Source organism: Mercenaria mercenaria, chromosome 9, assembly GCF_021730395.1.
Source record: "Mercenaria mercenaria strain notata chromosome 9, MADL_Memer_1, whole genome shotgun sequence".
Classification (NCBI taxonomy): domain Eukaryota; kingdom Metazoa; phylum Mollusca; class Bivalvia; order Venerida; family Veneridae; genus Mercenaria; species Mercenaria mercenaria.
The window spans coordinates 70,472,969-70,495,177 of record NC_069369.1 but is presented as its reverse complement, the minus strand read 5'-3'; the positions used below and the strand labels follow the sequence as shown (position 1 = coordinate 70,495,177).

The following is a 22,209-nucleotide window of genomic DNA, read 5'->3' as shown; positions in this document are numbered from 1 at the left end:
TTAGAATTTTAGGTTAAAATTTTGATGCACTTTCACTCTATCTCCGTTATTACTAAATCAATTTGATTCAAACTTAAAATAGTTGTTCCACCTTATCACCCACATCATATGACACAAGGTCCATAACACTGGTACCATTATTTCATGAGTTATGCCCCCCTTTTACTTAGAATTCCAGGTTAAAGTTTTGATGCACTTTCACTCTGTCTCAGTTATTACTAAATGGATTGGATTCAAACTTGAAGTTTGTTATTCCACATCATCACCCACATCATATGACACAACGTGCAAAAATCACTTCCACCAATATTTCATGAATTATCCCCCGTTTTGCTTAGAATTATACTTACTTAATATTTTTAAATCTCTCTTATTACTTAATACTTTTGACACAGACTGGAGCTATTGTCCAATATCTTCATTCTTATTGGAATCATTAAACACTAATGACAGCTCCAGCTTCCTCAGATGTGCCCACTTTCACTACGGTCCAGCATCGTAATAGTTGAGCATGCTGTCTCCTGTTACAGCTCTTGTTTTATGTAGTTATGGCCCCTTTCCAACTTAAAATTTGTCAAATTTATGGTTTCTGGACAACAACTAATGAAAGGCTTGACAGCTTTAAACCATTTTTGGTACATGGGTGTAACATTATGAAATAAAGATAAAGTTTTACTTTGACTACAAACCACATTTTTTTGACGTAGTTGTGGCCTCTTGGTCATACTTCTGTGACAAGGCCTATTTTGGGGGTATAATTCATCACTCCTGTGACAGTTCTAGTTTATGCTTGGTTGAATATTCAAATAACTTCATAAATATAGACAGGTTTTCAATAGGCCCTGAAACTGCTGTTTCAAGTATTGCTAAATTCCTAAAACAATTTAAAGGAATTTCTAAAAATAAGCTACTTCTGGCACACCTGAACTGAAGGTTCATAATGAGCTATTGGTATAGGTGAACAGTGCAGCATCCATTGTCCACAATTTTACATAAACATCTATGAAACTGATGGTCAGAATTACACAAAACCTGGTCTGTAACATCCTGACAAGGTCCTCCAGTTACTTCAAATGGTTCAGATTGACCCCTTCTAGGAGCCATAATACCCAAAAACAGAACTACTCGTGACTCGCATCATAGATCTTAGTAAAAAAAATATGGCCTGTAGCATTACTATGAAGCTCTCTCCCAAATATGTTCAAATGGGATTTCTTTGCCACTTTTTGGGGGCTGCTAGAGGTAACAGAAAAATACAACAGCTATGAATAACTTTCAAATTGCTGAAATTGGGGCCTCTTGTAACTAGAGCTAAAAATAGAAAAACTTTGAAACAAGTTCTAAATAACTTGGTAGGTAAAAGGTCAAGATTACAGTGCTCTGTAGTCGTCAGACTTCACAGTCAGTAGATGGCTCCTAATCCTTTAGGGGTAAGAATGTCATTGGTCACAGTGAGCTGGAGACTAAAAATAGTTTTCAGTCAGTAAAGAACACTTGGACCTACAGTTGCCAAAGTTCATAGGATGATTGTATGTGGTCAGTAGACGACTTAATTATGTCTCCCACATCACTGTGGTGGGAGACATATTGATTTACTCCAGTCTGTCTGTCTGTCACAAGTCTTGTCCGTGCTCTAAGTCAAACAGTTCTCATCCGATCTTCACCAAACTTGAACAAAATGTGTTTGCCAACAAGTCCTCGGCCAAGTTCGATAACTAGCCAAATCGGCCCAGGCACTTTGGAATTATGGCCCTTGAATTACCCAAAACACAGAATAATGATGCCAGTGATACAAGTTTTGGTGAATGGTTGACTCGGATACATAATGGAGAAGAAATGCCAATCTAGATGATTAGGCAGTTGTGGGAGACATGCGCTTTTCTCAAAAGCAGCTCTAGTTAAAGAATGCTTTGTTCTTCAATCATCAAAACTTTATAAGATTATTGCCTTTGGGCAGTAGATGATCCCTATTCCTTTAAGGTTAACAAGTCAAAAGTAAAGATCACAGTGACTAAGTCTGAAAACTAAAGAATGCTTTGACCTACAGTCTTCAAACTTCACAGTATAATTGCCCTAGGTCAGTAGAAGAGCTAAAGCTTTGAAACTTTTCACACTTGTTTATCATCATCAGGGGACTATGTAGGCCAAGACCCATAACTCTAATATGCATTTTATCAAAATTATGGCCCTTTTTGTACTTAGAAAATTTGAATTTATTGGTTAAAATTTTTGTTTAGGTCACCTTTTCTCAAAAACTATACTGTTTTGATGTAAGTAGGTCAAAGATCAAGGTTACAGTGACCTCGTGAATGAAAGTGAGCTTTGGCTGACGACCTTGGGATGTATGCCTGTAGTCAATAGATTACTTGTGATGTTTCTGAGATTATTTTAGTCAAAGGCCAAGTTCGCAGCATATAATTTCATACCCAAAGGCCATCATGGGGATTTATTTATTTATTTATTTGGGTTTTACGGCACACCAACACAGTATAGGTTATATGGCGCCAAACAGGACTACAAATTTTGGTTTCACATCTCATTTACATCGAAATAAAAACATGAGGTATGGAATCAAAATTTGCATACCTGCTGGAATCACAGAGTTACACCAAAACCAAGTGTTAAGACCCTATTAGTCGCCTCTTACGATCATGCAAGGGTAAGGCAGTGGTTCCAATTCTTTTCATACATAGATCGTCCCAGAACCACATGGGGCCCATCATGGGGAGAGGCATATGTGTTTTACAACAGCTCTGGCAAACATTGCCTTAAGATCTATCAGGTTACATTATACTAATTCAGTTTCTTCTTTATTTTATATAAACATCATTTGCCAACATATAGCTAGTTACATTAGTTTAATATGTCTTCTCACCGAAAATTAAAAAATATTCAGATGTTATGTATGACAAATATAATCTATTTTGAAAAACAAGACCCTTTGAAATTGCCCCCATGGAATATGCGGTTTAGTAATAACGCATACTTAGAGTCAGACAGTTACACAATGAATAAACTAAAACCTAGAAGTTCACAATGGTCCTGATGTTTTCCCATTACAACAGACTTGTCTGTATTTAAGCATACTTATAGACATCCATATTCGTGAATGCTCCAGAAGGCTATTTGTAATTATAGTTGGATAGTGCAAGATACTGAAGACGCTCTAATTTCAGTGTCTTCCAATCTTAAGCATGCACTGTGAAAAGTACCCATACATGGGGAATCTTTTCTCGATGTTAGCATTCTGGGGGCTTGAAGTGACAAACTCTTAAGTTTTGTAGACAGTGGTACCACTGGTTATCAAGTATTAATAACAATAAAGTGAAAGACACATGAATGAGTAGGACAGTCCTCTATACACTTTGTAAAGATGAGCTGAAAATCAATGACTAATGCTTGGCATTTTAAAAATATGCTGGTGAAAAAGGTCTAATAATGTGTACAAATTTTATCAAAGTCTTATGGTTCATAGTTCTGCTATACTTAAACCGAAACTGAAAAGACAATCTTGTGCAAATCTCACTTCATACTGTCAGTAGAGTGACAACTAAATTTAATAACTTTGCTAGTTTAAAATAAAATAATGACTCAAGCACACTGAATGACACTGTTTAACCATTTATTTCCAATGACTAATACATGTAAAAATGCACCTACACAAAACGGTCATGAGGCTCTTAGTCACTCACCTGATCTGACCTATAAATACATGACATAACATTATATAAAAGGTAAAAACTGTGTTAAGTACGAAAAAGTTTCATTCATAAGACGTAACGAGACAATCAATTACCTATTTGAACAAACTTGAAAAAGGTCCATGCAAGCCAACTACTGACCAAGTGAGATGAACACACATGGAGCAAGTTATGAGGAGATGTTTTGAACATGTTTTTATTTTAACTATGACAGTTTCTCATTGCAGTCAACCCAAACAATTTGAACAGGGAAGTGTCCCTTAAAGGATGCTTCTTATAAAATCTGCTAAGCATCCATCAAGATATTCTTGAAGGTTTTTTTTTTCTATTTTTAACTCTGGTAGCATATTTACTGTTGAGCAGATTCATTTCAACAGTCTTGAGAAAGACCTATCTATAAATGCTACAGACAAAGTTTGGTGAACATCCATTAACCAATTCACGAGAAGAAGTTATTTAGTGGATTTTCAGTCTTTAGCTCTGTTGTCAACAAAAAACAGTCAAGAAAAACAATCTGAACAAACCTGAGAAATGTCCATAATTATATAAGGATGCTTCTTATCAAGTTCAACAAACATCCACCTAAGAGAATTTGTTTTAAGATTTGTTCCTGTTCTTAACGCTGGTGGCTCCTTGGTGCAATCAAGCAATTATTTGAACTTTAAAACAAAATCTAAGGAAGCTTCTGACAAAGTTCAAAGAAGATCCATCAAGTAGTTCATGAGAAAAATAATTTATTAAAAGTAAATGACGGATGCCAGATCGTCCACCTAAATTTACAGCATATCATGAACCTTTGCTTCATGTGAACGAAAAAACATCTATCTGGAGGCTGCTGATTCTGAGTGAAGCAATTACTCTTAACATGGCTATGGATTTAATAGAATTAGATAAACATGAGTCAGAACATTATCTCCATGGCAACAAGGTTTTTCCCTTTTTCATGAAATCAAAACTTCCATTTTGAGCTATAATAATTACTGTTCATGCTAATAAACAACTGATGCACAATTTCTCAAACTGTGTTAAATACAACTTCAGCTCCTCTCCAGTGAATATTTCTGTTCTCTACACTCAAATGGTATGGATGTAATTTATGTTTGCTCAAGTCTTCCTGTTAAGGTTTGCAAGAAATGTGTCGCCATTTTCTCCTGCTAGACTGCAATAGTGTTTCACTGCAGACTGGTACTCTGTAACTGTCAGTAGTTTGGAAAACTCCACATACACCGAGTCTGAAAGTAATAAAAATCAATGTTACTTATGATGGAGATAAAATTACACAAAGATCTGTTTGAATCACAGAACGCAACAAAGTAAAGTAACAGCAGACCCAGTCTGACTGAATCTCTTCATGAGAGGAAGTCATCCAGTCTGAAAGTCATAATCGTTTAATAAAATAAATCTACAATCATTATTATGTACAGATATTTAAAGCCTGCTACACATAAATATGGAGAAATTGATTTATGCCCAGAATTACTGTTAAATTCTTAGTGTTCAGTATGGGCTATAGTAAACACTTTATGTCAGTCATCGTAAGACATTCAGTAAGTTTACTGTTAATAGTAGGCACAACTTTGGCCCTATTAATGTAACTTGGTCAGAATGTTTGCATTAATAATATCTGACAGATTCTATATAGGGTCATCTAGAAGTGCTTTTAACTAAGTAGTCCGGTTTTTCCAAGAGTCATTGGAAAGGTCTTGCTATACAGGTATTATAAATTTCCTCTGCTCTTGTATGCAAGTGTCTGGTCATGTATGTATAATCAGGTATTTCATTTCCATAGCTTTAATTCAAACAAGAGCAGAGAAAGTTTATATTACTTGTATAGTCAGACTTTTCCAACAACAAATTCCCAAAAGAAGAACAGAGGTTATTTAAAGGTCCAATACTAAGGAAAGTGAACATTTTAATTTCTTTGAAAAAGCACAGAAACTATTTCATTTTATTGGAAAATGAAAGTTAGTATGCAGAAATTCGAAATAAATCGCAGTATATGTACACTTATTTTTCTATGAAGTATGAAGAAAGTTAAAAAGACCTGGGGGGTCATTCTGTCGATTCATTGAAATTTCAACATAATACACATACATTTCTTTGAGTTCCAAAGACCTTCTGTAAATTTTGACCTGCCAATCTTCATTATTTAGTGTCTTGCAGAAGTCTATGCACTGGCTATGAAAAAAATTGCCAACTCACTTTCCCTTAGTAATGGACCTTTAAAATACCTGAATAATCAGACTTTTCCAATAACCACTTAAAAAGTTAGCAAGAAATTTAAAATATTTTGTATAAGAATTATCTAAGATTTGCTTGGACAAGAAAAGGAGAATGATATTACCTGTATAATCCGACTTTTCCAGTAGCCCTTGCTCCAAACAGGACTGCAGAAAGAGAGCTGCGGTGTCAAACTGTCTCTGAGAACACAACATGTGTAGAACTGGTGCAAACTGACCGTGAGATAGCATCATCAGTATGGCTTTACACTGAAACAAATAATAAAATTACTCTACAAACGGCTGCTTGTAAAAAGTAACTTTGATTAGCGCCAGTGTGAGGCCATTAATTTTGGTGTAATGTGGTTACTTTCATAAGCTGCAATGTCAGACTGGCTTCTCTAGTGAGAAAATGGCTGCTTGTATAATAAAGTTACTTTGATAAGCTCTAGTGTATAAAAAGGTCACTCCAATAAGCTCTTGTGTGAGACTGGCTGTCGGTATAAAAAGGTCACTTCAATGAGCTCTTGTGTGAGACTGGCTGTTGGTATAACAAGAGCTGTCCATAAGACAGCCAAGCTCGACTATTGGAAATATTGTCACAGAAGCAGGAAATTATTACCCAAAATGTTAAACATCAAAAGAGTTTTAAGTTCGAAAGGGGACATAATTTGACCAAAGTACATATCAGAGTTATGGGACTTGATGCTATCAACTAGTTTTATAACCCCGAAGAAACATGTTAGGTTTTAATTCAATATCTGCATTAGTTTTGGAGATAGTAACTTGCATGTAAACTTTAACCAGAATTTTCTAAGTCCAAAAGGGGGCATAATTTGTTCAAAATACATGTTAAGAGTTATGGAACTTGACCTAGTGAGGCTGGTAATAGACCTAGAAAAGGAATAAATAAGATTCAAAGCTATATGCCTTTTGGTAATAGCTGTATGTACTTGCACGCAAAACTTTAACCAGAATTTTCTAAGTCCAAAAGGGGGCATAATTTGCCCAAAATACATGTCAGAGTTATGGGACTTGCTTCTATCAACTAGTTTCATAACCCCGAAGACACATGTGAAGTTTCAATTTAATATCTGTATTAGTTTTGGAGATAGTAACTTGCATGTAAAACTTTAACCAGGATTTTCTAAGTCCAAAAGGGGGCATAATTTGCCCAAAATACATGTCAGAGTTATGGGACTTGGTCCAGTGAGGTAGGTAATTGATCTAAAAAGAAAAAATAAGTTTCAAATCTATATGCCTTTTAGTAATAGCTGTATGTACTTGCACGCAAAACTTGAACCAGAATTTTCTTAGTCCAAAAGGGGGCATAATTTGGCCAAAATGAAGGTCAGAGTTATGGGACTTGGTGCTATAAACTAGTTTTATAACCCCAAAGACACATGTAAAGTTTCAATTCAATATCTGCATTAGTTTTGGAGATAGTAACTTGCATGTAAAACTTTAACCAGGATTTTCTAAGTCCAAAAGGGGGCATAATTTGCCCAAAATACATGTCAGAGTTATGGGACTTGACCCAGTGAGGTAGGTAATTGATCTAGAAAAAGAAAAAATAAGTTTCAAATCTATATGCCTTTTAGTAATAGCTGTATGTACTTGCACGCAAAACTTTAACCAGAATGTTCTAAGTCCAAAAGGGGGCATAATTTGGCCAAAATGAAGGTCAGAGTTATGGGACTTGGTGCTATCAACTAGTTTTATAACCCCGAGGGACACATGTGAAGTTTCAGTTCAATATCTGCATTAGTTTTGGAGATAGTAACTTGCATGTAAAACTTTAACCAAAATTTTCTAAGTCCAAAAGGGGGCATAATTTGCTCAAAATACATGTTAGAGTTATGGAACTTGACCCAGTGAGGTTGGTAATTGACCTAGAAAAAGAATAAGTAAGTTTCAAAGCTATATGCCTTTAAATGATAGCTGTATGTACTTGCATGCAAAAACTTAACCAAGGTGTGACGCCGACGCCGACACCAGGGTGAGTAGAATAGCTAGACTATTCTTCGAAAAGTCGAGCTAAAAAGGTCACTCCTATGATAATATAAACCAAATTCCATTAAACTGGATAGAAAAAGTAGGCGTAGTTGAATACACAAGGTGTAGATGTAGTAGCAATATAAGAGTGACATAAAAGTCAACAAAACCATCTGAAAGTCCACTTTATTTAGATGATGTATACAAAGTTTCATTTGAACTGACCTGAAACTGCAGGAATCATTGAGTACACAAAGGTATAAATGTAGCTGCAATACTAAAGGCATTAACATTCTACAAATTGATTACAAAATTAAATATTAATACTCGTAAACAAGTTAATGTATTTGTTGTGCTCTGGTGAAGTAAATACCTGCAGACAGAACCATCTGGAGGAATTACTGATACATCGCTCAAAAATAACTTTTATCATTGTTGTTTCTCAAAAATAATAAGCGCCATTTTTCAGAAATGCATTTACCCTCAAAATTGCAAACCTGACTTTGGGAATATTTCATGCAAAATTGTTTAACTAAATATTGCATAATCTTATCAATGTTTTTTTTATAACTAGCCACATTCACATTTTCATTAATCTCTTGTATATTTCAGTCTCATTTTTATTGTACAAAAACATATTTCAACCACCATAATAGACCTTCTTCTGTTACATTATTACATTCTCAATAATCTTTTTTACCTTTAGCCTGCTGGGGGCAAATATTCTGTCTGCAACCAGTTCAGACCAAGACCAATGCAGGCTGATTTTGGTCTGCACTGTTCGCTATTCAGTCAGTAAATTTTCAGTGAACACCCCTTCGAATAATAAATGGTACAGCCTAATTTGAACGACAAACCAGTCAATTTTAGTCCATTTAGCAGGGTAAAGGTTAAAGCAAATATTAAAAGTATTAATTTGTCAATATTTAGGTAAATGGAACAACCTGTTAAAAGTTCAATACAGTAAGTTTCATGAAATGAAGGTGTTCAAATATGATGTCTTAAAATGAGGGTGTTCAATTACAAGCTAACCTGTGGGATTTTAGTTTGTGTGATTTTGCTGGTATTTTGGACTTCAAACATTATTTCAGGTACATTTCAATTTTTAAAATACATCAGAAACTTAAAAGAAGCTGAATGCTATTATTTCAAAATTTCCTTTATCAATTTAGATATCATCTGCATTTTCAAGAAAGTCCAGCATTAATTCTATAGCATTTTCTGCAGGACAGGTGATATGAAATATAGATCTGTGATATTCATGTCAGGAATTAATAGGTATCTAGTAACAAGTCTTAAAATTATTTATACACAAAATTTAAAATGCAAAGCCCGCCCGCTTAGCTGAATAGGGGGAGCAATGATCTACAGTTTGCAGGGTCATGAGTTTGATCCCCGGGAGGGGCTTATGTTCTCTGTGACGATTTGATAAAAGACATTGTGTCTGAAATCACTCGTCCTCCATCTCTGATTCATGTGATACTTGCGGAGAACAGGTTTGTACTGGTACAGAATCGAGGAAAACTGGTTAGGTTAACTGCCTGCTGTTACATAACTGAAATACTGTTGAAAAACGGTGTTAAACACAAAACAAACATTAAAGCAAATAATTATATGTTTGTTCTGTAAATAAATAAAAGTAGCTACACTGGTGGTAATTAAACAATTGGAAGCTGAAATGAAAAAATCGAACAGTGTGAACAATATCAGGTTAGAACATTTGAGCCATGCCATGGGAAAACCGACATAGTGGGTTTGCGTCCAGCATGGATCCAGACCAGCCTGCGCATCCGCGCAGTCTGGTCAGGATCCATGCTGTTCGCTTTCAAACCCTACTGGAATTAGAGAAACTGTTAGAGAACAGCATGGATCCTGACCAGACTGCGCAGATGCACAGGCTGGTCTGGATCCATGCTGGTCGCAAACCCACTATGTTGGTTTTCTCATGGCGCGGCTCATTTTGAAAATGAAACTCAGAAACGAAATAATGCTGTTAACATTTATTTGTATTGGAAATTGTTTTTTTTTATATATATATAAATCCAGCATTAAACCAGATAACCAGAATCCAGTAATCAAAATACTGGCAAGTGGTCTGAACAAAAATACAAAAATCAAAAGTGCATACAAGTTATTGTGAAAAGGACTTTGAAATTTAGAAAAATATTGAAACTTTATATATTGATATAATTAAGATATTAAATTTAACAGAATTTACTTTACTGGTAAGGCTACCCATGGACAGATTTAAGCAATAGAATCTCCCACTTAATCTTATTGACAAAGGAGATTTTCTCCTTTTTAGATCACCTGTGCCACAGGCTCAGGGTGAGCTTTTGTGATCGCTCACCATCCGGCCAGCCATCGTCCATCCGTCCGGCATCTGTCTGTCCATCCGTCCACACTTTCATTTAAACAACATCTCCTCCTAAACCATTAGGCCAATTTTGATGAAACTTCACAGGGATGTTCCTTGGATGGTCTTCTTTAAAATTTGTTCAAAGAATTGAATTCCATGTAGAACTCTGGTTGCCATGGCAACCAAAAGGAAAATCTTTAAAACTTTTCTTGTCCAAAACCACAGGTCACAGGGCTTTTATATTTGGTATGTAGCATCATCTAGTGGTCCTCTACCAAGTTGTTCAAATTATTCCCCTAGGTATAATATGGCCCCACCCTGGGAGTCACATTGTTTACATAGACTTATATAGGGAAAACTTAGAAAATCTTCTTGTCCAAAACCACAAGGCATAGAGCCTCAATATTTGGCATGTGACATCATCTAATGGTCCTCTATAAAGATTGTTCAAATTATGCCCCTGGGGTGAAAAGAGGCCCCGTCCCGAGTGTCACATAGTTTTTATATGAGTTATATAGGAAAAAATACTTCAAAAATTATCTGATCATATTTCCTAGACTGTTTAATTATAATTACCTGATGACCCTAAGTAATTAGGGGTCACTTGACTGTAACCTTGACCTACTGACCTACTTTCTTGTTTTTTTAGATACAGCCTTGAAATTTGGATGACATGTACAGTTTTGCACACCAGTCTTATAACTGATTTTCAGTGACCTTGAATGTGACCTACTGACCTACTTTCTTGTTTTTTAAGATACAGCTTTGAAATTTGGATGACATGTACAGTTTTGCAGGCCGATCTTTAAACAGATTTTCAGTGACCATCAATGTGACCTACTGACCTACTTTCTTGTTTTCTAAGCTACAGCAAAAGGATTTGGACCACCTGTAATATTTTTTTATAGATTTCAAAAGTAATCTTGCATAATCTTTACCATGACCCACTCTCCTAATTTTCTTGTTTTTAAAGCTTTAGCTAAGAAATTTGTTCAAGCAAACAACTCTACTCAGGTGAGCGATATAGGGCCATCATGGCCCTCTTGTCTTAAAGCTACTCGCCCACAATTTGGGTGAAATTTTTCAACATGTTCATATCGACTAAGTTTGGCATAGAATGTATATATGACACTGAAAAATGATAAAGTGGGTGAAAATTAGTAAGATACTGGCAAAAATGCAAGAAAAATGTAAATTTTCTGCATTATTTCAAAAGCATTGCAACGGTTTACTACCTTCTTTATAATATTTTTGTTTATTTATAAGAATAACTTGCAAAATGTTTATGACAGTCAATAAGTTTGTGCCACTTAAGTCACTTTCAGAGTACACACTTTTTATGCATTTTTTTAGAGAAATTATTTTTCGCCTACAATGTGTGGGTTAGTCCCTTTTAAAGTTTCTTTTACTGAAAGGATTGGAAATGGACTACTTGTTATACATACTTAGAATGTTTGCATTTTAAATAGTAGTGTGTAATAGAGATACAATGTCTATTGATCTTTTAGAGAAATAGTGTTACATCATAAGGTCATTGTGTAATCACATACACACTGTTTTTATAAGCATTTAAATCTAAATTTAAAATTTAAATTACAGACCTTGCTATCAATATACAGATGAAAATTTAACAATTTGGGGTTTTTTTTAGTAATAATGTAGCTACATTTGAAAGAGTCTGTACACACTTGATAATGATTTTTATATATAGCTGCTGGAGCCTGTATTGTGTAAGTCAGTTATTTTAGAGTGGCTAGAGAAACTTGTTTTGTACAACTGAACCTGCCTTAGTGATCACCTATAGTAAGCAGCCACTTCTCTTAAGGAGGTAGGTTACCTTGTTACAAGGGTAAATTCAAATTAGTTGAACCACAGCATTCTTTTGTATTTCGTGTAATATGAAGTTTTAACTGCTACAATCTCAATTTCGTTTGTCTCTGTCCCTTCAAGTTCATTTTTTATCCAGGTTTGAAGAACACGACCCTCCAAAGGTATTTCATATTGAAAGAAGAAGGAAAATACGGATATTTAACACTTTTCAGTGTATTTTAATTTCATTGATATCCGTAGAAGTCTGCATAATTGATAATTTTACTAATATGCATGTTAGCTTTCTAATATTAGTTTAAAATGTATATGTCGCGGGGCTCGTGTTTCCATGGTAACGCATTTTCTCTCATTTTTAAACAACCATGTATAAAAATAGGGGTTTTCGACGGCTTCAGTGCCATTCTGTTAATGACCAACATGGAATATTTGGGTAATATTATAAGCAAAATACCAAGCACTTTACATGGTACCCTATTTTTCTTAAACTTTAAAGTAACCATGGCAACAGAGATGTTTAAAATAGCTTATATCTTTCTTTTTGTCGTAATTTCTTATAAAAAGTATTGAATAAGATTATTTTTCTAGTTGATGTAGCTTTAAAACATATTATTTCTAACGTAAGTTATATTTTCGTGTTATTTGCGTTTATTCAAACAAATTTCACAGCTTAGAATACTTACAGCAGTACCCCTCGTCTGGAATTTTTCAGAGAAAAATCGTTCAGCATGCTTCTATTATTCTCATGGATAGTGTTGAAATGAAAATAAAAAGCCGAAGCCGTGTTTCTTAAATAGACCAGTGTCAACGCTTTTAAATTTTACATTTAGATACATAGGTCACGGGCTTCGTTTCCATGGTAACATCAATTCAATTCAAGAAACCACAATTTTCTAATGAAATCTGAACAATTTTAGATCTTAGTTTTAGTCCATGAGTAACAAATTATCAACGGAACCTGAAAAATAGGTATTACAAATCAATCTGCTAGATTTTCTATTTGAAAATGGCCGTAACAAGTAACCTTTCACCCAACTATATTCCAAATAACATTGCTTATCATCATCCATTTTCTTACATTCCGCATAACATTTCAATATAACTACACAAAAGAAGCAAAATATTGATTATTATTCAGAGCAAAAAACTCATAAAAAATATTTCAGCAAATAATGGTTATTTAAAAATAGTTAAAATAAAGAAAATGCACAGAATTACGTACTTTCAAGATAAAAGCTATTAATTTTGCGCGGTAACTGACACGTAACGTCATGACGTCAATGACGTCATTTTAAGGCAACATTGTTTTGAAGCGTTTCTGCGGCAATTTATTCATTATTTCTGCATTATTAAACCATAAAGCATCAGATCGAAGACAGGTTCATGATTTTTTTCTCAGAAGAATGAATATACAAACACATTTAGCTTGTCGTAAACGTAGTCGTAAATCGTCACGTTAGCTTCCGGTTGGACATGCGCACATACAAATACGAAGGTAACCTACCTCCTTAAACAGACTGTCGGCTAACTTTACAAATTGACCTTTTTGTTTTAAATTCAATTTGTCGTAAGCAACTTGTCTTAAGCAGTCTGACAGCGAACTTCACAAATTGACTTTTTTGTTTCGATTTCAACTTGTCTTAAGCAGTCACCTGCCTTAAGCAGCCAGACTGTGTAACTTCATGGGTTGGCTGCTTAATACAGGTTTGACCAAGTTACCATTCAATAAAACATAAAAAACAACCATTTTAATACTGATTTCTTTATTCAATTTCGCTACCACAGGTCTGACTTTTATCCGTCCTCCTTGGAAGTCAGCAACATTATCATCAACACTATACACTGTGATCAATGTACCTTCTCCTGTACAGTCATATACAAATAAGGTAAGAAAAATTTAATTAATTACTATAGTAGTTGTTTATCAAAGTGTGTACTTGTATAATTTTTATATACCTCAAATAAGTATGCAGAGTCAGAATTTGTAACACATATTTGCAATATGGTAAAATTAATCACATGTACTGGTAATAATGAATTCCAGCTTTTGAAAACATAAAGATTTACCTAATAATAAACTAACTTAAATGCATTATTATTATATATTATATATTATAAATTAACTATTATGCTGAAAAATGGGCAGATACAACAGTTCTGTGCTGAGGCAACATAATTATTTCAAAGGAGCAACTCAAGACAGCTTCTCTAACAGATATTTTCAAATGTTTTATAGTACATACACTTTGCAAAAAGTATCCATGTATAAACATTACCATTGAACAACTGTGAAATCACTTAAATTTGTTGGCATAAAACATTGTGGCTTTGATAAAAATGGTTCTTTCATAATTTTTATGGATTTTATTTATGGATTTTAAACAACATTTTGTTCTCTAAAATTTTGTGCTACTGTACTGTCTTGTCCAATTTTACAGGGCTCAACTCTCAGCCTAAAAGCTGATGCAAGAATTTTACCAGAAAATTGTGGTGAATTGCAGGATACTGAAAAACAAACTGTACATGAACACGGACAGTTACTGTGGAACAGATCTCTGTATTATTGTAATATCCCTAAATGTGGGTCAACATTCATGGGTGTATTTCTACAGAAAGTTTTCTTCAATGATAAGAATAACAGTTCTAAAACATTTATGAAAAAATTAAAAGGGTTGCAAAATATTTCAGGCGTTTTTGCATTTATGTTTGTTAGAGAACCTTACAGCAGGCTGTTCTCTGCTTACGAGAATAAACTTTTTCACCCAAACAAATTTTGGAGAGGTTTAGGGACAGATATCATACGAGAGGTTCGTCATAACGCATCCAAGTTGAGTAAACATTTAGGACATGATGTAACATTCACTGAATTAATTGAATATGTGGTAAAATTAGCTGAGCAAGGGAGACAACTCAACGAGCATCTAGCTGCCATGCACACCATGTGTAATCCCTGCAGACAACATTTTGATTTCGTAGGGAAACTAGAAACCATGACAGAAGACCTGGTCTACTTGGTACACAAATGGAAAACAAGAGGTATACTTTCAAATGATATGATCTTTACAGAAGACGTTGAAGCTGAGATAAAATACGAGCGATCTCTCGGCAGGATTCGACACATGTTCTTGACTTATGAAAATAACCTTCACCTTATTTCAAAATACAAACTGTTTCAACGGACTTGGTCGAGTTATCAGATAAGAGGAATGATTCTAAATGATTATAAAATGCCTTTTGATGAATTCAACATAAGCCATGTAGATATGAAATTGTACACACAAGCAGTTGAGTCGGCCATGGATAATAGTAAAAGTTATGAAAATGAACTGAAAACTCAGCGTAAAGAGGCCCTTCTTCAGGCCTACAGAACTATACCTGCTGAGCAGATGGATAAGCTACGACAGTTTGTTAAAACTGATTGTGTGATATATGGTTATGATGACAGGCCAGAGTTGCTTTTTAAAAGATCTGTTTCAGAGGAGCTGAGAAGCCATGATTACTTTAAATGGTTATAAAGTAAATTAATTTAGAATTGGAAAAAGCTGAGAAGTTAAAATTATTACACTAATTTTTATAGCACCCTTTTCATCATAATTATATTCAAAGGTGCCTAACATGCATACATAGTTATATGTACAGATAGATGCAGCAACCCAATACAGAATGTCTGGATAACTTAGCTTATCTGTCTGTTTCTTTAACATGCCCAGTGCAGGGCATCAGTACTGGCCTCTTAATTAAGTGGGAGACACTCAAAAACACCTCAGAAATTTCCAGTGCCTTGACAGGGATTCAAACCCCATACCTCTAGATTGACAGTCAAGTGTGTTACCACTGTGTCCATAATAATGTCTGATAGTTGATTTTTTTGTGATGTAGAATTGGTGTTTTTTATCTTTCTTAAACTGTGTAGCTGAAAGAAACTGTCTTCATTAGTGATTTACAAGAGATTTCCATCCAGCTCACAGGAATTTAAATTAAGTACAACTCCAGGGCAATGACTACATGCACATTTCCCCTTCCAAGCCATCCTAGACACACATTTTCCTCTTCCCAATCATGCTACACACACACACACACACACACACACACACACACATTTTCCCCTTCCCAGCCATCCTGGACACATATTTTCCCCTTCTCAATCATGCTACACACACATTTTCCCCTTCACAGTTATACTATGCAGACATTTTCTTTTCCCAGTCATGCTACACACACACTGTCCCCTTCACAGCCATACTACACACACATTTTCCTCTTCCCAATTATACTACACACACACACATTGTCCCCTTCACAGTCACACTACAAACACATTTTCCTCTTCCCAATTATACTACACACACATTGTCCTCTTCACAGTCATACTACATACACATTTTCCTCTTCCCAATTATACTACACACACACATTGTCCCCTTAATAGTCATACTACACACACATTTTCCTCTTCCCAATCATGCTACACACACATTGTCCCCTTCACAGTCATATTACAAACCAATTCTCCTCTTAACAGTCATACCACACTCATATATTTTAAGAAGACATTTTTCATGACAACAACATTTGAATCAGACAATACAGTCATGCTATAAATACTTACCCTCTGACTTTTGTTCCATAGGTGGTCTGCCCATTTATATATAATATCTAGACACTCCCTTTCGCTTAGACTAGTCTGAAATGAGAGGGGGAAAAAATGTAAATAAATGCACAAGCAGTTTAAAATAATATTCATGTAAAACCCCTTTTTATCACAAAATATTTCTTCAAAAATGCGTTTTTCTGCCAGTCCAGTGGAGCAAACAATTTGTTTCTTTTTCATTTTTGTTGGGTTTAACATTGCACCAACACAATCATAGGTCATATGGCAAATTTCCAGCTTTGATGGTGGAGGAAGATCCCAGGTGTCCCTCTATGTATTATTTCACCATGGACAGGCACCTGGGTAGAACCATCAACCTTCCGTAAGCCAGCTAGATGGCTTCCTTACATGAAGAATTCAATGCCCCCAGTGAGGCTCAAACCCACATCGAAGAGGAGCAAGTGATTCCAAGTCGGCTATCTTAATCACTTGGCCACCATGGCACGGAAAACTATGTATGTATTTTTCCGTTCAAATAATTTATACTGTGACCTACATCTTTTGCTCTAATGACTCAAAACAGTATGGGTCAACTACCATTCTATGAAGTTTAAAGGCTGTAGAACTAAATATTCTCCAGCTATTGATTGGAAACCATTTTAGTCTCAATACCACTGTGACCTTCACCTTTGACCTACTAAATAATTTTAGCAAAACTTACTTTTGCGAGCCAGACTGCCTCCCGCCACTTCCCATAGGAGATCAAATATCTACAGGCATCAAGATGTTTTCCTATCAGACACAGCAGATCAACACCATCTAAAAAAATATTTTTTTAAGTCTGAATTTTACTATAAAAATATGAAAATTATCCTGTTTTACAGTGGGGTATAAGTCCACTCAACTTCATTTCTTTGTATGACTTTAAGATGTTGAAATCTGTCCAATATGTTCCACTTTTTCCTCAAAACCTTACCATGAAAACGAAAAACATAGCTTGTCAGCTGCCTAATAAACTAACAGTAACTGTTTTGTTTTTGTCAAAGTACAAAGTTTGTACTCGATAAGCCTATATTAGTAAAGTTGCTGTTTGACTTAACTAGTCTTTTATTTTGGTGTAACTGGTCCTAACAGACACCAGACTGTATTGTTTGACTAGATAGGTAAGTGACATATTTCAACATATTTATATAAAGAACTTGAAAGTTCCACAAGACTTTAAATTTTATGTTACAAACAGATGAAACAGTTGTAAAATCTGGATACCACTTGTCACTTAAATTTGAGTGCTGTGGAAATGACCAGTGGTTCAAACTGGTCAACATAAATTTTGCAAGAATCCAAATAAATTAATAAATATGTTGTACAGAAGGGAATAAACCATTGTTACGCTTCTGAAATTATGGAGAAAATCAACATTTTTCTTACTTGCTTTTTACCAATATCTAACATCTATTTTCACTCACTTTTATCATTTTTCAGTGTCATATATTTATTCTATGAACATGATGAAAAATTTTACCCTATCTGTGGGCAAGTAGCTTTAACAAAACTAGACAATCTGATTAAAATCATCTCCTCAATAACGCTAGGCATGATCCACAAGAAGGCAGGTGGGAATTCATTTATTTGCAGAAAATGGTATATACCTGAGAGCTGTCCAGCCACAATCAAGTGTGTTGCTGCCAGCTTCACTGTACTCAATGATGTCCCTGTGTGTTGGGTGGTACAAGATGATAAACATGCTCTGAATGAAAAGATTAACAATAAATGTTCCCTTTGGTCATGGTGGTACATGATGATAAACATGCTCTGAATGAAAAGATAAACAATATCATGCCCCTTTGGTCATGTTGGTACAAGATGACAATATTATGTATCAATAGATAAACAATAAAATGTTACTTTGGTCATGGTGGTGAACGACGATAAACATTCACTGTATCGATAGATAAACAATAAAATGTTACTTTGGTCATGGTGGTGAACGACGATAAACATTCACTGTATCGATAGATAAACAATAAAATGTTACTTTGGTCATGGTGGTGAACGACGATAAACATTCACTGTACCAATAGATAAACAATAAAATGTTACTTTGGTCATGGTGGTGAACGACAATAAACATTCACTGTATCAATAGATAAACAAGAGCTGTCCGTAAGACAGCCAAGCTCAACTATTCGAAATATTGTCCCAGAAGCAGGAAAATATTACCCAAAAAGGTTAAATATCAAAAGAGTTTTAAGTTCAAAAGGGGGAATAATTTGACCAAAATGCATATTAGTTATGGGACTTGCTGCTATCAACTAGTTTTATAACCCCGAAGGCACATGTGAAGTTTCAATTCAATATCTGCATTAGTTTTGGAGATAGAAACTTGCATGTAAAACTTTAACCAGAATTTTCAAAGTCCAAAAGGGGGCATAATTTACCCAAAATACATGCCAGAGTTATAGGACTTGACCCAGTGAGGTTGGTAATTGATCTAGAAAAAGAAAAAATAAGTTTCAAATCTATATGCCTTTTAGAAATAGCTGTATGTACTTGCACGCAAAACTTTAACCAGAATTTGCTAAGTCCAAAAGGAGACATAATTTGGCCAAAATGAAGGTCAGAGTTATGGGACTTGCTGCAATCAACTAGTTTTATAACCCCGAAGACACATGTGATGTTTCAAATCAATATCTGCATTAGTTTTGGAGATAATAACTTGCATGTAAAACTTTAACCAAAATTTTCTAAGTCTAAAAGGGGGCATAATTTGCTCAAAAAAAATGTCAGAGTTATGGGACTTGACCCAGTGAGGTTGGTAATTGATCTAGAAAAAGAAAAAATAAGTTTCAAATCTATATGCCTTTTAGAAATAGCTGTATGTACTTGCACGCAAAACTTTAACCAGAATTTTCCAAGTCCAAAAGGGGGCATAATTTGGCCAAAATGAAGGTCAGAGTTATGGGACTTGCTGCTATCAACTAGATTTATAACCCCGAAGACACATGTGAAGTTTCAAATCAGTATCTGCATTAGTTTTGGAGATAGTAACTTGCATGTACAACTTGAACCAAAATTTTCTAAGTCCAAAAGGGGGCATAATTTGCTCAAAATACATGTCAGAGTTATGGGACTTGATCCAGAGAGGTTGGTAATTGACCTAGCAAAAGAAAAAATAAGTTTCAAAGCTATATGCCTTTAATTGATGGCTGTATGTACTTGCATGCAAAAACTTAACCAAGGTGTGACGCCGACGCTGATGCCAGGGTGAGTAGAATAGCTAGACTATTCTTCGAATAGTCGAGCAAATAAAATGTTACTTTGGTCATGGTGGTGAACGACGATAAACATTCACTGTATCGATAGATAAACAATAAAATGTTACTTTGGTCATGGTGGTGAACGACGATAAACATTCACTGTATCAATAGATAAACAATAAAATGTTACTTTGGTCATGGTGGTGAACGACGATAAACATTCACTGTATCAATAGATAAACAATAAAATGTAACTTTGGTCATGGTGGTGAACGACGATAAACATTCACTGTATAAATAGATAAACAATAAAATGTTCCCGTGTGCTGGATGGAACAAAATAATAAGCATGCCCTGTATTGGTAGGTAAACATTAAAATGTTCCTGCGTGTAGGGTGTACATACTGATTAAAATGGCTTAAAATCTACCCTTACCTATAATCTTTTGTATAAATAATTAAAAATGAAATATGTTTTGAAAGCAAAAGAAAAATGATGTTTGATACTGAAACAGGGCATAGCTGAGGAAACGGGAGCTATCCTGGAGTAAGTAGTACCTCCAACGTGCATAATAATGTCAGACAACAGCTTGTGTCAAATCCATTTGATAATAACAGTGTGAAAGGGCATCAACACAGTAACCAGAATTTCTACAGAAAAATGGATCATAACTCATGGAATGAAACTGTCAAAGTTATTCACCTTGTTTCATATGATGTGGGTGGTGATTTGGAACAACTATTTTAAGTTTGAATCAAATCCATTTAGCAATAACAGAGATATAGTGAATGTGCATCAACACTTTAACCTGAAATTCTTTGCAAAAAGTGGGCATAGTTCATGAAATTCTAGTGCCAGATTTATAAGAACTTTAATCTGAAACTGATAGTAAAAATAGGGCACAATTCATCAAATATCTGAGTGAGAGTTGTGGCCCTTGAGTTATATGATGTGTGTGATAATGCAAAACAACTATTTAAGTTTGAAACAAATCCATCAAGCAGTAACAGAGATAAGTGAAGGTGCATTAAAACTTAACAAAGCGATGGACACAAATGCTGTCACCTGGGTGAGGATAGCTCTCCATATACAAATATACTTTGTATAGTATTACAATAGGTGAAATAAGCCTACATAGTTATCTCTAGTTCATATTTCTCTTGCACAAGGTTAAAAACTACTCACTTGAGGTAATCTGACTTGAATTCTGTATTATCTGTGTCAGTTTCCATGAGAACCTGTACAGCCATATCCACCCGTCGTGTCATAATGTAGCGACTACTACACAGCTGTTTTACTCTATAATCGCAGCGTTTCTTGTTATGTAGGTCAAGTCTTGCTGTTTCATAAGCCTGAAACAGTAAAAATATTAGACTGTCTTCATTTTTTACCATAGACTGTCACTTAAATAAGTCAAAGTACATAATTCTGGTTGAGCTGGTAAACATATTCTACATAAAGACATATAAACCAGAGCTATTACTAAGGGCATTTAATACCCCCAGAGGCCACTTTTGATGCTAGTTTTATGAAAATCTTCTGACTGGTTTAGACAAAATAGGCCAGACACAAAGATAAGCTATTTGACTTTTGACCTTCAAGTTTGACTTTGACCTTGCACTTAGTGACCTAGACTGTGGACTCTGTACATTGTCTTGATGAGGTTAATAATAATGCAAGTGTTAGGAAATTCTTCCAAGCAGTTAGAAAGATACCGACCGAACACAAATTTTGGATAGACAGAAGAACCGACCTTGCCATACTCCAGTATAACCCAAATATACTTTGTACCTGGGGGTATAATTAAAGGTCAGCATTTTTTAATATTTGCCTGGTAATCAGAAATGCTAGTCCAATAAGTCCACACAATAGCTCACAGTTGAATAGGTTTCATTTAAGTATTTTAGCAAATGAAGACAACAAATTTGATTTTCTGTAATAAAAGGGGGCCATGGTCATACTGTTACCAGTAAAGTGTTGGCAATTCAGCCAGGAGTTAATGGGTTAAAACCTCAAAGGGGTCACAGCTGCGCACATACCAATATAACAGCAGTGCTGATTTTTCTAAGCACCTGCAACTAGTCAGTGCAGGTTAATGACCTTACACGTAGTGCTTTACCTTTTGCCTAGAGTGACATACAGCAAGTACTTAGTATCAATGAAAAACCTTTAAGGTAGTTCCCTGGTCATACCAGTCTCAACATATCTATGGTATTGATAAAGTACTGCATGTTTTACTTAACCTTTAGCATGCTAGATA

At 35.0% G+C, this 22,209-nt stretch overlaps 2 protein-coding genes across 2 annotated transcripts in view; one reads left to right on the top strand and one right to left on the bottom strand.

Annotated features, from left to right (window-relative positions):
- Positions 1-3,605: 3,605 nt before the first annotated feature.
- Positions 3,606-22,209, bottom strand: part of LOC123547408 (WD repeat-containing protein 11-like) — a 47,896-nt gene continuing 29,292 nt past the window's right edge. The window contains exons 23-28 of the mRNA XM_045334494.2: positions 21,135-21,301; positions 18,342-18,439; positions 17,414-17,511; positions 16,711-16,785; positions 6,046-6,190; positions 3,606-4,933 (exon numbers count right to left, since the gene is read on the bottom strand). Coding sequence (XP_045190429.2) covers positions 4,806-4,933; positions 6,046-6,190; positions 16,711-16,785; positions 17,414-17,511; positions 18,342-18,439; positions 21,135-21,301 — 711 coding nt within the window. The 3' untranslated portion in view covers positions 3,606-4,805. The remainder of the gene's footprint in view (positions 4,934-6,045; positions 6,191-16,710; positions 16,786-17,413; positions 17,512-18,341; positions 18,440-21,134; positions 21,302-22,209) is intronic.
- On the top strand, positions 14,285-15,998 carry LOC123546289 (carbohydrate sulfotransferase 8-like). The gene has a single exon (XM_045332487.2). The coding sequence runs from the start codon at positions 14,696-14,698 to the stop codon at positions 15,614-15,616; it is 921 nt and encodes a 306-aa protein (XP_045188422.2). The 5' UTR covers positions 14,285-14,695; the 3' UTR covers positions 15,617-15,998.